This window comes from Leucoraja erinacea, chromosome 17, assembly GCF_028641065.1.
Source record: "Leucoraja erinacea ecotype New England chromosome 17, Leri_hhj_1, whole genome shotgun sequence".
NCBI lineage: Eukaryota > Metazoa > Chordata > Chondrichthyes > Rajiformes > Rajidae > Leucoraja > Leucoraja erinaceus.
In genome coordinates, this window is record NC_073393.1 from 4,872,611 (window position 1) to 4,886,629 (window position 14,019).

The 14,019-nt window shown below is 48.9% G+C and overlaps 1 protein-coding gene across 3 annotated transcripts in view; it reads left to right on the top strand.

The window, feature by feature from the left end:
• The window catches only part of LOC129705031 (protein naked cuticle homolog 1-like), an 85,146-nt gene that overhangs the window by 35,028 nt on the left and 36,099 nt on the right, over positions 1 to 14,019 (top strand). For all 3 annotated transcript variants that reach the window (XM_055648411.1, XM_055648410.1, XM_055648409.1), the window contains exon 4: positions 13,879 to 13,936. In XM_055648411.1, the coding sequence (XP_055504386.1) occupies positions 13,879 to 13,936 (58 nt within the window). The remainder of the gene's footprint in view (positions 1 to 13,878; positions 13,937 to 14,019) is intronic.

Below are 14,019 nucleotides of genomic sequence, written 5' to 3' on the forward strand. Positions count from 1 at the left end.
GTGATTACTTGGCCAATAAACTCATACATTCATTCATTCATTGCCATTCAATCATGGCCTCCTAATGCCATTTTCCTGCCTTCTCCCCATAACTCTTGACACCCGTTCTAATCAATAATCTCAGCAGATTGCTACAAAAGGTATAGAAGTGTGAAAACGCACACCTCCATATCCGGTGACAACTTCCTCCCAGCTATTATTAGGCAACTGAACCATCCATACAAATCCAGTGAGCAATCCTGAACTACTATCTACCTCATCGGAGACCCTCGTATTATCTTTGATCGGGTTTTACTGGCTTTACCTTGCAATAGAGGTTATCGTATATCTGTACACTGCGGACGGCTCGATTGTAATCATGTGTTGTCTTTCCTCTGACTGGATAGCACGCAACTAAAAGCTTTTCACTGTACCTCGGTGCACGTGGCAATAAACTAACCAGAACTAAGCCGGCAGCTGCAGTTCCTTCCTAAACTACATTGGAAAATTGGTGAATGAATGATCCCCCATCTTAGTATCACTCGCTTTGCAATCGTACGTTGACATAATCTAGGATTTTATTCCTCGAAGTTTAGGAGACTGAGGGCTGATCTTATTGAGGTGTATAAAACATGAAATCACACAGTTTTTTCTGAAGGTTAGGGGAATCAAGAAGCAGCGGTAGAGTTACTGCCTTACAGCGCCAGAGATCCAGGTTCGATCCTGACTATGGGTGCTGTCTGTACGGAGTTTGTACGTTCTCCCCGTGACCGCACGGGCTTTCTTGGGTGCTCTGGTTTCCTCCTACACTCCAAAGACGTACTGGTTTGCAGGTGAATTGGCTTCGGTAAAGATTGGATATAGTCCCTGGTGTGCGTAGGATAGTGTTAGTGTGTGGGGATCGCTGGTTAGTGTGGACTTGGTGGGCCGAAGAGCCTTTTTCCGTGCTGTATCTATGAAGTCTAGACCAGAAGACATATGTAAAAGCCCTGTCCCACGGTACGAGTTCATTCCAAGAGCTCTCCCGAGTTTGCCCCGATTCGAACTCGGAGATTTACGGTAATGGCCGCTCGTCGGTACTCTGGGCTCTCGTGGACATTTTTCAACGCGTTGCAAAATCTTCACGAGTCTTCCCGTGCTTACCTGCCATTAGCGAGTCTTCACGAGTACCTGCCGTTAGCGTTACAAGCCGCTAAGAGACGTCCCCGAGCTCCGGCGTACCCGCTACGTTTATTCTCCGTGCTTACCACGAGTTTGATTTTTTTTAAACTCGGGAGAGCTCTTGGAATGAACTTGTATCATGGGACAGGGCCATTAAGGTGAAAGGAACCTGAGGAGTAACTTTGTTTACAAGGACGGTGATGAGTGTACGGAAGAAGCTGCCAGAGGATGTAGTTGAGGCACAGACTAGGACAAATGAGGTCTAGACGGGTAATTGGATAGGAACTGTTTGGAGGAATGTAGATGGGTCAAAAGCGGGCAAGTGGGACTAGAGTAGATAGACACAAAATGCTGGAGGAACTTAGTGTGACAGGCAGCATCTCTGGATAGAAGAAATAGTTGATGTTTCGGGTCGAGACCTTTCTTCAGACTGAAGATGCAGAGACAAGGAAATGTAAGGTGTGAAAACGAGACAAAGGGGATGGAGATCAAGGAAGATGTAGAATAGATCATTGTTAGCTGGGAGAAGGTGACAACGAAGCAAACAGAGATAAAATGTAAGGTACACAAAATTGCTGGAGAAACTCAGCGGGTGCAGCAGCATCTATGGAGCGAAGGAAATAGGCAACGTTTCGGGCCGAAACCCTTCTTCAGACTGATGGGGGGTGGGGAGGGGAGAAGGAAGGAAAAAGGGGAGGAGGAGGAGCCCGAGGGTGGGGGGGTGGGAGGAGACAGCCCGAGGGTTAAGGAAGGGGAGGAGACAGCAAGGGCTAGCAAAATTGGGAGAATTCAACGTTCATGCCATCAGGATGCAAGCTGCCCAGGCGGAATATGAGGTGCTGTTCCTCCAATTTCCGGTGTTGCTCACTCTGGCAATGGAGGAGACCCAGGACCCAGGTCGGATTGGGAATGGGAGGGGGAGTTGAAGTGCTGAGCCACCGGGAGTTCAGGGAGGTTATTGCGGACTGAGCGGAGATAAAATGTAATCAGGGACAATCAGACTGGTCAGAGAACTGGGAAGGGATGGGGGAGGGATGGAGAGAGAGGGAAAGCAAGGGTTACTTGAAGTTAGTAAAGTCAATGTTCATACCACTGGGGATGAGAGTAGATGTGTTTATTTATCGCCACATGGGCAAGTTGGGCTGAAGGGCCTGTTTCCATGCAGTGTGACTCTGTGACTATCCACCTTCCAGTCAACCATGAGGCCACTTTCGATGGATTGATTGAAAGACAGCATAGAAACAGGCCCTTCGGCCCACCGAGTCCACGCCGACCATCGATCCCCCCCGCTCACACCAGTTGTGTGTTACCCCATTTAGGCACTAGGGGCAGTGTATAGAGGGCAATTAACCCGCACGTCTTTTGGAAAGTGTGGGATGAAACCATAGCACCCGGAGGAAACCCACGAGGTTACGGGAGGGACGTGCAAACTCCGTACAGACAGTGCTGGCGGTCAGGGATCGAACCCGGGTCGCTGGTGCCGTGAGGCAGCAAGTCTACCGCTGCGCCTCCGTCACCAGCTTGTTGTGTGTGCGTGTGGCGTGACTGTCGATCGTCTGACTGCTGTGTGCCGTGTTGCGTGGGGTGAGACGAAACGAAAGGGTTTCACAGTAAAGTGTAGAATTGAGGCTAATGAGGCCTGCTTACTGCGACTGTTGTTTTCAGAAACACACTAATGTTTATTTCAAATGACAGCCTGCAGCTATTAAAGTACTTGCACTGTAGGTGACAACAAAATTTCCATTGATATGCCAATGTATATATATATCAAAGCATACCAGGCTATCAGCACCTCGTAACTAGGCACGTTTCCAAACAAGGCCCACTGATGCAATGGCCTCTCCATTAATTTATTTTCAGTTCCCGTGCACGTTGGATTTGATCCCGGATTGAAAGTTAGAAAGGCAACTTGTGGCGACACGGTGGCGCAGCGGTAGAGTTGCCGCCACACAGCGCCAGAGACCCGGGTTCGATCCTGACTACAGGCGCTGCCTGTACGGAGTTTGCACGTTCTGCCCCGTACCCGCTTGCTCCTCCCTCTCTCAAAAGACGTGCCGGTTTGTAGGTTAAAATTGGCTTCGGTAAAAATTGTAAATTGTCCCTGGTGTGTGTGTGTGTGTGTAGGACAGTGCTAGTGTACGGGATGATAGGTGGTCGGCGCGGACACGATGGGCCGAAGGGCCTCTTACCATGCTGCTTCTCTTGAGTCTAAAGTCTAAACCAGACGACATCGGTTTAAGGTGAGAGGGGAAAGATTTAAAAGGAACCTGAGGGGTAACTTTTGTATACAGAGGTTGGTGGGCGCATGGAAGAAGCTGCCAGAGGTAGTAGTGGTGGGCCGAAGGGCCTGTTTCCGCGCCGTTTATCTCAAGTCTAAAGTCCATTATTATTTATGAATCGCACCACGTTGCAACTCAAAAGCAATTCCACCCCAGAAATGTACTTGTTCCCATTTACTGTCGCCATATATTTAGTTTGGATTAGTTTAGTTTAGACATACAGCGGGGAAACAAGCCCTTTGATCCACTGAGCCTGAGCCGACCAGCAATCCACGCACACTAACACTTAACACACACACACACACACACACACACACACACACACACACACACACACACACACACACACACACACACACACACACACACACACACACACACACACACACACACACACACACACACACTCTCACACACTCTCACACACTCTCACACACACACACACACACACACACACACACACACACACACACACACACACACACACACACACACACACACACACACACACACAGCAATTTACATTGAATCAACCTTCACACCTGCACGTCTTTTGAGTGTGGGAGGAAACTGCTAAGATCTTGGTCGGAGAAAACCCACTCTGGTCACGGGGAGAACGTGCAAACTCCGTACAGGCAGCACAGGATGGAACCCGGGTCTCTGGCGCTGGGAGGCAGCAACTCTACCGCTGCACCACCATGACTCTAGGCTGTGTGAATTTTGTGTTTCTTTCATTTGAGTGGTTTAAGAGTTATTATTTTTCTGGTATGCACAATGCCATGTGTATATGAAGCAATCCTAATTGATAAGGATGAGCGGGCATCTCATAGAAACATATACAATTCTAAAGGGATTGGGCAGACTAGTTGCAGGAAAAATGTTCCCGATGTTGGGGGAGTCCAGAACCAGAGGTCACAGATTAAGAATAAGGGGAAGGCCATTTCGGACTGAGATGAGGAAAACCATTTTCACCCAGGGAGCTGTGAATCTGTGGAATCTTCTGCCACAGAAGGCAGTGGAGGCCAATTCACTGGATGTTTTCAAGAGAGAGTTAGAGAAGGCATTGGGAAACCTGGGACACGGGATTGACTTACCATATCTGAGGAAGGATGTGCTGGCTCTGGAGAGGGTCCAGAGGAGGCTTACAAGAATGATCCCAGGAATGAGTAGGTTAACCTATGATGAGCATTTGTCGGCACTGGGCCTGCACTCGCTGGAGTTTAGAAGAATGAGGGGGGACATAATAGAGACATACAAAAGAGTGAAAGGCTTGGATGGAGTGGATGTGGAGAGGATGTTTCCACTGGTGGGAGAGCCTAGGACTAGAGGCCGCAGCCTCAGAACTAAAGGACGAACTTTTAGGAAGGAGATGAGGAAACATTTCTTTAGTCAGTGGGCGGTGAATCTGTGGAATTCTTTGCCAAAGAAGGCTGTAGAGACCAAGTCAGTGGATATATTTAAGGCAGAGATAGATAGATTTTTGATTAGCATGGGTGTCGGAGGTTATGGGGAGAAGAATGGGGTTAGGAGGGAGAGATAGATCAGCCATGACTGAATGGTGTGGTAGGCTTGATGGGCCGAATGGCCTAACTCTGCTCCTATCACTTATGATGCTTCCACGGAGGAATTTGGGCATGCCGCCACATGTCGTGTCAAGCGGTTCAGGAGATACTCCGAGCCCTGGCACCAGTCTCCACCAAATGTGGAATAATCTTGGAAACATGAACACATCTGGCTGCCTGATCACATCCAAACCAGATATATCTATTTTTGAAAAATCCCTGTGGCTGGCGCGGTAAAGAATCCAAAGTGTGGAAGACAGACATGAAAAGCTACGAGTAACTCAGCGGGACAGGCAGCATCTCTGGAGAGAAGGAATGGGCGATGTCTCAGTTCGAGACCCTTCTTCAGACAGGTTTGGTGTTTCCCTAACCAGTCTGAAGAGGGGGTCTCGACCCGATACGTCACCCATTCCTTCTCTCCAGAGATGCTGTCTGTCCCGCAGAGTAACTCCACAGCTTTTTGTGTCTATATTCGGTTTAAACCAGCATCTGCAGTTCCTTCCCTACACAAAAGTACATTGCCGCTGCCTTACCTATTGTTAAATATACATCTTGAACTGCTCCGACGCATGTGGTCAGGTCTGCATTTTGCCAATGCAGCATTGTTATGTGGAAAGATGTGTCCTTTCAATCTGTTTTACTGCACAAATTTGACTTTTTTTTCCTTGAGCAGTGGATAAAGCTGAGCTGCGTTCCACCATGAGGGACCCTCCATTCTTGTGTAGATCCACAAGCCTAGATCCAATTTTATGTTTTTAGAATTGATACCAATGAAAAAACTTCCACCATGGAAGCAGGCCCTCGGGATCAAGTCATTGATTTCACAATTCATTTATTTCTATAGAAACATAGAAACATAGAAATTTGCCCCCTCATGTTACCCCTAAGCCTGCTGTCCCTTCAATATTCTGAAGTCATGTCCTCTTGCCTTTTGAACCCCCTTCCCTATTCTCAAGGGGGACAAAGCTTGTCCACATAGCCAACTCTGTCTAACTACCCTCTGTCAGATCATTCCAAAGACCTCTGTGTGAAAAAAAGTTCTTCTCTATCAGTCAGAAATTTCCCCCCTTAACCTTAACCCCCCCCCTTAATCTTGAACTGCTCCGACGCATGTGGTCAGGTCTGGATTTTGCCAATGCAGCATTAATGAGCGACTTTGGTGGTTCTTGTGTAGATCCACCAAGATAGATTCAATTGTCATGTTCATAGACATTCATACTGCAACAAAAAACTTACAACATGGAAGCAGGCCCTTCGGCCCATTTCAAGTCATTGATTTTATAATTTATTTATTTGTATATTCGGGCAGTGGGCAGGTGCTATAGACCTGCACGGGAAGGTAGACACTCCCCGCCCCCACGGGTCTCGGGGAAGATGGGGCTCGTCAGCCTGGGAAGGCAGTCCATCTAGGTGAGGGGAAACTCTGATTTAAAACCTCCACTGCTTTGTGGCCGGATCCAGTCATGGAAAAGGCTCCTGGAGAAACCTCAAGAAAATCCGTAGTGGGACCCCCTAAGGCAGTTTGTCGTTGTCTACAACCTCACTCTGGCAGCTCCTGCGATGGCGCTGGTGCCAAACTGTAACGGCCCGGCTGTTCCTTTGGATCGATCAGCGACGTGGAGAAGGGGGGACGTGCTGCGTGGGAAAACTCCACACAGACAGCGCCTGAGGCCAGGATCGAACCGGGGGGGCTCTAGCTCTGTGGCTGCTCTGGATATTGACCAAGAACCAGCCCGAAGGTGACACTGACATCGAAAGAAGAGAGTCGAGGAGGAGGGAGTTGCTGGTGGTGACAACGGATGTGAGGAATGGGCCGGTGAGGGAGGGACTGGGGTATTGCCACCAGTGCCTTCAAGGTTGACCGCTGGAGGCGGCCCTGGGGCACAGAGGCGGTCGGGCGAGGAGAGGGAAGTGAGGTCGCGGGCCTGCAGCTGCCTGGGGCTCACCTGGGCTCACCTGGGCTCACCTGGGCTCACCTGGACTCACCTGGACTCACCTGGACTCACCTGGACTCACCTGGACTCACCTGGGCTCACCTGGACTCACCTGGGCTCACCTGGGCTCACCTGGACCGGGGGTGTTCCATTATATCCAGTATGAGGACCCGACTTTGAACTTTTTCTTTGTAATCGGCGCCAAAAATATGGCGACTGTGCATTTGTGGGTTGTGTGAGGGTCTCACTGTTCTACACCTATAAGACAATGATGAACCTCTTCCTCTCATAAGTGATAGACACAGAATTAGGCCATTCGGCCCATCTAGTCTACTCCGCCATTCAATCATGGCAGACCTATCTTTCCCTCTTAACCCCATTCTCATGCCTTCTCCCCATAACCCATGACACCCGTACTAATCAAGAATCTATCTCTCTCTCTGCCTTAACAATATCCATTGACTTGGCCTCCATAACCTTCTGTGGAAATAAATTCCTGGGATTCGCAAAGAAATTCCTCCTCATCTGGTTCCTAAAGGAACGTCCTTTAATTCTGAGGCTGTGACCTCTGGCCCTGGACTCTCCCACGGGTGGAAACATCCTCTCCACATCCAATCTATCCAGGCCTTTCACGATTCGGTAAGTTTCAATGAGGTCCCCCCCCCTCATCCTTCTAAACTCCAGCGAGTACAGGCCCAGTGCCGACAAACTCTCATCATATGTTAACCCCCTCATTCCTGGGATCATTCTTGTAAACCTCCTCTGGACCCTCTCCAGAGCCAGCACATCCTTCCTCAGATATGGGGCCTATCTTGGACAAACCTTCCACCTCAGCTTAGTACCCACTCGGACTTAAAATCCCGGTTAGCAGATTGTGACTGGTTCTTGGTTAGTGGAGAATAAAGGCCCCGAACATACTTGGAGGATTTAAAGAAACAATGTAATGAATAAAAGCCATTGAATGTTGAAATGCACCGTCTCTCTCATCGTTTTAACCGTATAATCCACTTAAATCTCAGCCCTTGATGTTTCAATGTGTGGTGCATGGTCAAATTTTAATAGTGGCTTTCAAGCCTCATGGCTGTGCATGCCGATCCAAAACCTTTATTTAAACCGTGCCGTGCCACATCTGTTAACCTTTAGGGATTGTGGAACAAAACAGTGAGATTAGTTACAGACTAAAGTTATTCACCCAGCTCGAAACGATCAAAAAAAGATGATAAACCTTCACCTTTGTTTCCATTTCATGGCATTTAGTTTAGTTTAGCGATACAGCGCGGAAACAAGCCCTTCGGCCCACCGGGTCCGCGCCGACCAGCGATCCCCGCGCATTAACACTATCCCACACCCACTGGGGACTTTTTTTACATTTACACCAAGCCAATTAACCTACAAACCTGTGCGTCTTTGGAGTCAATAGACAATAGACAATAGGTGCAGGAGTAGGCTATTTGGCCCTTCGAGCCAGCACCACCATTCACTGTGATCATGGCTGATCATCCCCAATCAGTATCCCGTTCCTGCCTTATCCCCTGACTCCGCTATTTTTAAGAACCCTATCTAGCTCTCTCTCGAAAGCATCCAGAGAACCTGCCTCCACCGCCCTCTGAGGCAGTGAATTCCACAGACTCACCACAAGTGTTTCCTTGTCTCCGTTCTAAATGGCTTATTCCTTATTCTTAAACTGTGTGGCCCCTGGTTCTGGGCTGCCCCAACATCGGGAACATGTTTCCTGCCTCTAGCGTGTCCAAGCCCTTAACAATCTTATATGTTTCAATGAGATCCCCTCTCATCCTTCTAAACTCCAGTGTGGGGAGGAAATCGAGGATCTCGGAGAAAACCCACGCAGGTCACGGGGAGGAACGTACAAACTCCATACGGACAAGCACCCTTGGTTGGGATCGAACCTGGGACTCCGCTGCTGCTTTCGCTGTAAGGCAGAAACTCTACCGCTGCGCCACCGTTCTCTCGTGTAGGCTTGGACCTTTTCCCCAGGTTCTCTCGTGCAATGTTGACATTACAGAGCTGAGGTGCACTAAGAACTTCGTGTATTGCGCAGAGTTAGTAGTGTACATTCGCATGAGGGAATCCAATTGCCCATATTCCTCTAAAGCTTTCCTCCAAAGTTGCATAAACAAGATCTGAAGAATGGTCTCGACCTGGAGCGTCGCCCATTCCTTCCATCCAGAGATGCTGCCTGTCCCGCTGAGTTACTCCAGCATTTCGTGTCCATCTTCAGCTTAATCAAGGAGTCAAGAGTCAAGAGTCAATTTAATTGTCATTTGGACCCCTGGGGGTCCAAACGAAATGCCGTTTCTGCAGCCATACATTACACACAAATAGACCCCAGACACAACATAATTACATTTAACATAAACATCCATCACATAACTGTGATGGAAGGCCAAAAAAAACTTATCTCTCCACTGCACTCTCCCCCCCCCCCCCGATGTCACAGTCAAAGTCAAAGCCCCCGGCTGGCGATGGCGATTGTCCCGCGGCCATTAAAGCCACGCCGGGTGGTGCGAGGTCGCACACCGGGTCTTGGTGTTGGAGCCCCCGGTGTGCGCTCGCAGAGTCCCGCGGCCATTCCAGCCGCGCGGGGCAGTGGTGTCAGGCCCCGCTCCAGGAGCTCTTCAACCCCGCAACACGGGCGGGAGAATTCGCCGTTGCAGCAGCCCGAAAAGCGGTCTCCCTCCAGGGATCCGCGGGCTCCCGGTGCCACCGTCCACATACCCGCAGTAGCAGCCTCCGACTCAGCAGCAGCAGCGGCATCGGCAGCAGCAGCAGCGGCAGCGCTCCTCCACCGCTCCACCCGCTCCGGTCTCGGCCAGCTCCGCGACGGCAACGGTGAGTCGGCACCAGAGTCCCCGGCTTCTTCCCGTTGGAGGCCGCTCCTCGTTGCGGCCTCAACGACACCTGAGACCCGACGAGAAAAGGTCGGGTCTCCAGAGTCTCGGGAGTCTCACCCCTGTCACTCCCTCTTCACCCCTCTCCCATCAGGCAAGAGGCGCAGAAGTCTGAAATCTGTGCCAGTTGTAGGAAGGAATTGCAGATGGTGGTTTACACCGAAGATTGACACAAAATGCTGGAGTAACTCAACGGGTCAAGCAAGTGGGACAGGCCCTTAACTCAGCGGGACAGGCAGTATCTCTGGAGAGAAGGAATAGGTGATGTTTCGGGTCTTGCCCCTTCTTCAGACTGAGAGTCAGGGGACAGTTTCTTACCCAGCTGTAACCGAACCATCCTATCACCAACTAGAGAGCGGCCCTGACCTACCTTCTAACTTCTGCTTCTCCTTGTGAATGAATCTTAAATAAACCAAAGGAATAGTTGGACCTTCTAGCTGCAACCTCACTGGAGACCTTTAGTCCCACTTCAATTGGACTTTACTGGACTCTATCTGGCACTAAACTTTATACCCTGTATCCTGTATCTGTACACTGTGGACAGCTTTATTATACTCATGTTAGTTTAGAAGGATGAGCGGGAATCTCATTGAAACATATAAGATTGTTAAGGGCTTGGGCACGTTAGAGGCAGGAAGCATGTTCCTGATGTTGGGGGAGTCCAGAACCAGGGGCCACACAGTTTAAGAATAAGGAGTAAGCCATTTAGAACGGAGACGACGAAACACTTTTTCTCACAGAGAGTGGTGAGTCTGTGGAATTCCAAAGATAGACACAAAAATGCTGAAGTAACTCAGTGGGACAGGCAGCATCTCTGGAGAGGTGATTTTCACACCCTGCCCTTCCTTATCTCCAGCCTCCCCCTCCCCTGACTCTCGGGTCCGAAGAAGGGTCTCGACCCGAAACGTCGCCCATCCCTTCTCTCCAGAGATGCTGCCTGTCCCGCTGAGTTACTCCGGCATTTTGTGGCTGTCTGCAGAGAAGGCAAAGTGGGAATTCTGTACATCGGTCGTGTCGTGAAGTCTTGTTGGAATGTGCGAAGATCAGATACCGAGTGTGTTCTGCCGCTCGGTGCTTTGCATGTAGCCGAGGTGGACTTAACTCTTGTAATTCCATCCGTCACAAATAGAGGCCTTGAGTCACAGTATCCCGCCTGCGTGCAGCTTGGACCGTCTCAGAGATGAAATGTATACACAGTGTCACTGGTTTTTCCATGAACCTATAAATACACGCCGACTATTGATTTAAATGGCAGCCACACACGTTCAGTTCAAACGCTGCAGGAATCCAGGTCCAATCGCCAACTTGCACATTTGAGCTGGGACCACCCAGGGAGCGGAGGCAGAGAGTCCCACCAGAAGCAACTGCACTGAAAATCCTCGTAGTAATCTTATCAGTGGAGATGTATCTGTGGGTTTCAGTGTATCTCCAGGCGTGCTTTACGCACTGAGTCTTTGATCCTTTATCTCTCGGCCTGTACCCGCTGCAGTTTAGAAGGATGAGAGGGGTGGGGAGGGGACACCTCCTTGAAACCTACCGGATAGTGAAAGGCCTGGATAGAGTGGATGTGGAGAGGATGTTTCCGCTCGTGGGAGAGTCTAGGACCAGAGGGTATAGGACGTTAGAACGAAAGGACATTCCTTTAGGAAGGAGATGAGGAAGAATGTCTTTAGCCAGAGGGTGGTGAATCTGTGGAATTCTTTGCCACAGAAGGCTGCGGAGGCCAAGTCAGTGGATATTCTTAAGGCAGAGATAGATAGATTCTCGATTAGTATGGGTATCAGAGGTTATGGGGAGAAGGCAGGAGAATGGGGTTAGGTGGGAGAGATAGATCAGCCATGATTGAATGGCAGAGTGGACTTGATGGGCCGAATGGTTTAGTTCTGCTCCTATCATTTATGAACCGCATGGCATTCTCCCTTATGGAATTTGTGGAATTCCCTGCCACAGAGGGCAGTGGAGGCCAAGTCACTGGATGAATTTAAAAGGGAGTTAGATAGAGCTCTAGGGGCTAGCGGAATCAGGGGATATGGGGAGAAGGCAGGCACAGGTTACTGATTGTGGATGATCAGCCATGATCACAATGAATGGCAGGTGCTGGTTCGGAGGGCCGAATGGCCTCCTCCTGCACCTATTTTCTATGTTTCTATCAACTTATGAACGTTGATGCAAGTTCCAGATACCTTCCTTGTGCAGTGATGAGGATGGGCTCAACAGCCAAGTGTCACTTGACCTAACTGTGCCCAAACAGCTGTCTTTGTAGGTGGCACATCCAGCTTGTTTTTTGACTGCTCCTTAATGTCTCTCTGGTCTACAAAACAGTTATCGAGGTCCAGAGCTGCGGGGAGCAGAAAAGGCACAAAAGTGCTGGAGTAGCTCAGTAGGTCAGGCAGCATCTGTGGAGAACGTGGATCGGGACCCTTCTTGTAGGGAGAGGTTAGACTGGCTGGGCCTTTATTCCTTGGAGAGCAGGAGGCTGAGGGGTGATCTTATTGAGGTGTACAAAACCACGAGGGGAATAACTAGCGTGAGTGCACAGAATCTTTCACCCCGGGAAGGGGAATCAAGTACCAGATGGTTACCGACAGACAGGAAGTGACACATTTTTAATTTTTAATTTTTTCTAAGGATGTACGGAAACTTAATTATTTATTTTATGTAAAGCACTTTGGTTTCAACGCAATTTGATTTAAACGTGCTATATAAATAGAACTTACTTAGTTACTTACGGCTGGTGTCCTGGACCCACTCGTAACAACCTGGAGCTCAATGCTCTTAAGACAATGGAATTGAGACACGTCCCCCTCCCCTCACCCCACTCACCATTAACAACACCACAGGTAGACAAAAATGCTGGAGAAACTCAGCTGGGGTGAGGCAGCACCTATGGAGCAAAGGAATAGGAAACGTCACCTATTCCTTCGCTCCACAGATGCTGCCTCACCCGCTGAGTTTCTCCAGCATTTTTGTCTACCTTCGATTTTTTCAGCATCTGCAGTTCTTTCTTAAATGTCAATAACACCACAGTCACATCTGTGGAGCCTTTTAAGTTCCTTGGAACCATCATCTCCAAGGACCTGAAATGGGGGGGCCACCATCGACTCCACAGTCAAAAAGCCACAACAGAGGATGTACTTCCTGCGGCAGCTGAGGAAGCACAATCTGCCACAGGCAATGATGGTCCAATTCTACACGGCCATCGTAGAGTCTGTCCTCACCTTCTCCATCATGGTCTGGTTTGGCTCAGCCACCAAGCACGACACCTGGAGGCTGCAGCGAATCGTTCCATCAGCTGAGAAGGTTATTGGCTGCAACCTTCCCTCCATTGATGAACTGTACACTGCAAGGGCCAGGAAGCGAGCGGGCAAGATCATCTCTGACCCCTCTCACCCTGGCCACAGACTCTTTGAATCACTTCCCTCTGGAAGGCGACGCCGGATTGTCAACGCTACCACTGCCAGACATAAAAACAGTTTTTATCCACGAGTAGTAGCTCTACTCAATAACCAAAAGTCTATTTCATTCACATGTTTAAACTGCAATGTTATATTATTAATGTTTTAATATTTTATGTTTTATTCTTAATTGTTTACTGTATGTCGTGTTGTTACTTGCCGGCGGAGCACCAAGGCAAATTCCTTGTATGTGAATATTTGGCCTAGAAACTTATTCATTCATTCATACATACATTCATTCATTCATTCATTTTCATCATTCATTCATTAAGGTGAGAGGGGTAAGATCAGCCTGAAGAAGAGTTTTGACCCGAAAGGTCACCTATTCCTTCTCTCCGGAGGTGCTGCCTGACCTGCTGAGTTACTCCAGCATATTGTGTCTATCTCTGGTGTTAAAACAGTTCCTTCTGACACGGTACCGACACTGCTGCTCCTGTTCTATGTTCTATGTTTTGCAGATTTGCTTTCTTCTACTATTAAAGCAGTTCTGTTATAAGAAAGTGTATTTTACGTACAGGAAATATCCTCATTTAAAACAATGCTAAATTATTTCTGCGCTCTGCATTGAAGGTAAAATAACTGTGGATATTCTGTTGCAGGGGTCGGTTGGTGAATTTTGCAGGCAAGGATACAGTGAAGAACAATATCCTTTAGAAGGTAAAAATTAATATTAAGCTTGTGGATGATCAGCCTTGGTCACATTGAATGGCGGTGCTGGCTCGAAGGGCCGAATGGCCTAC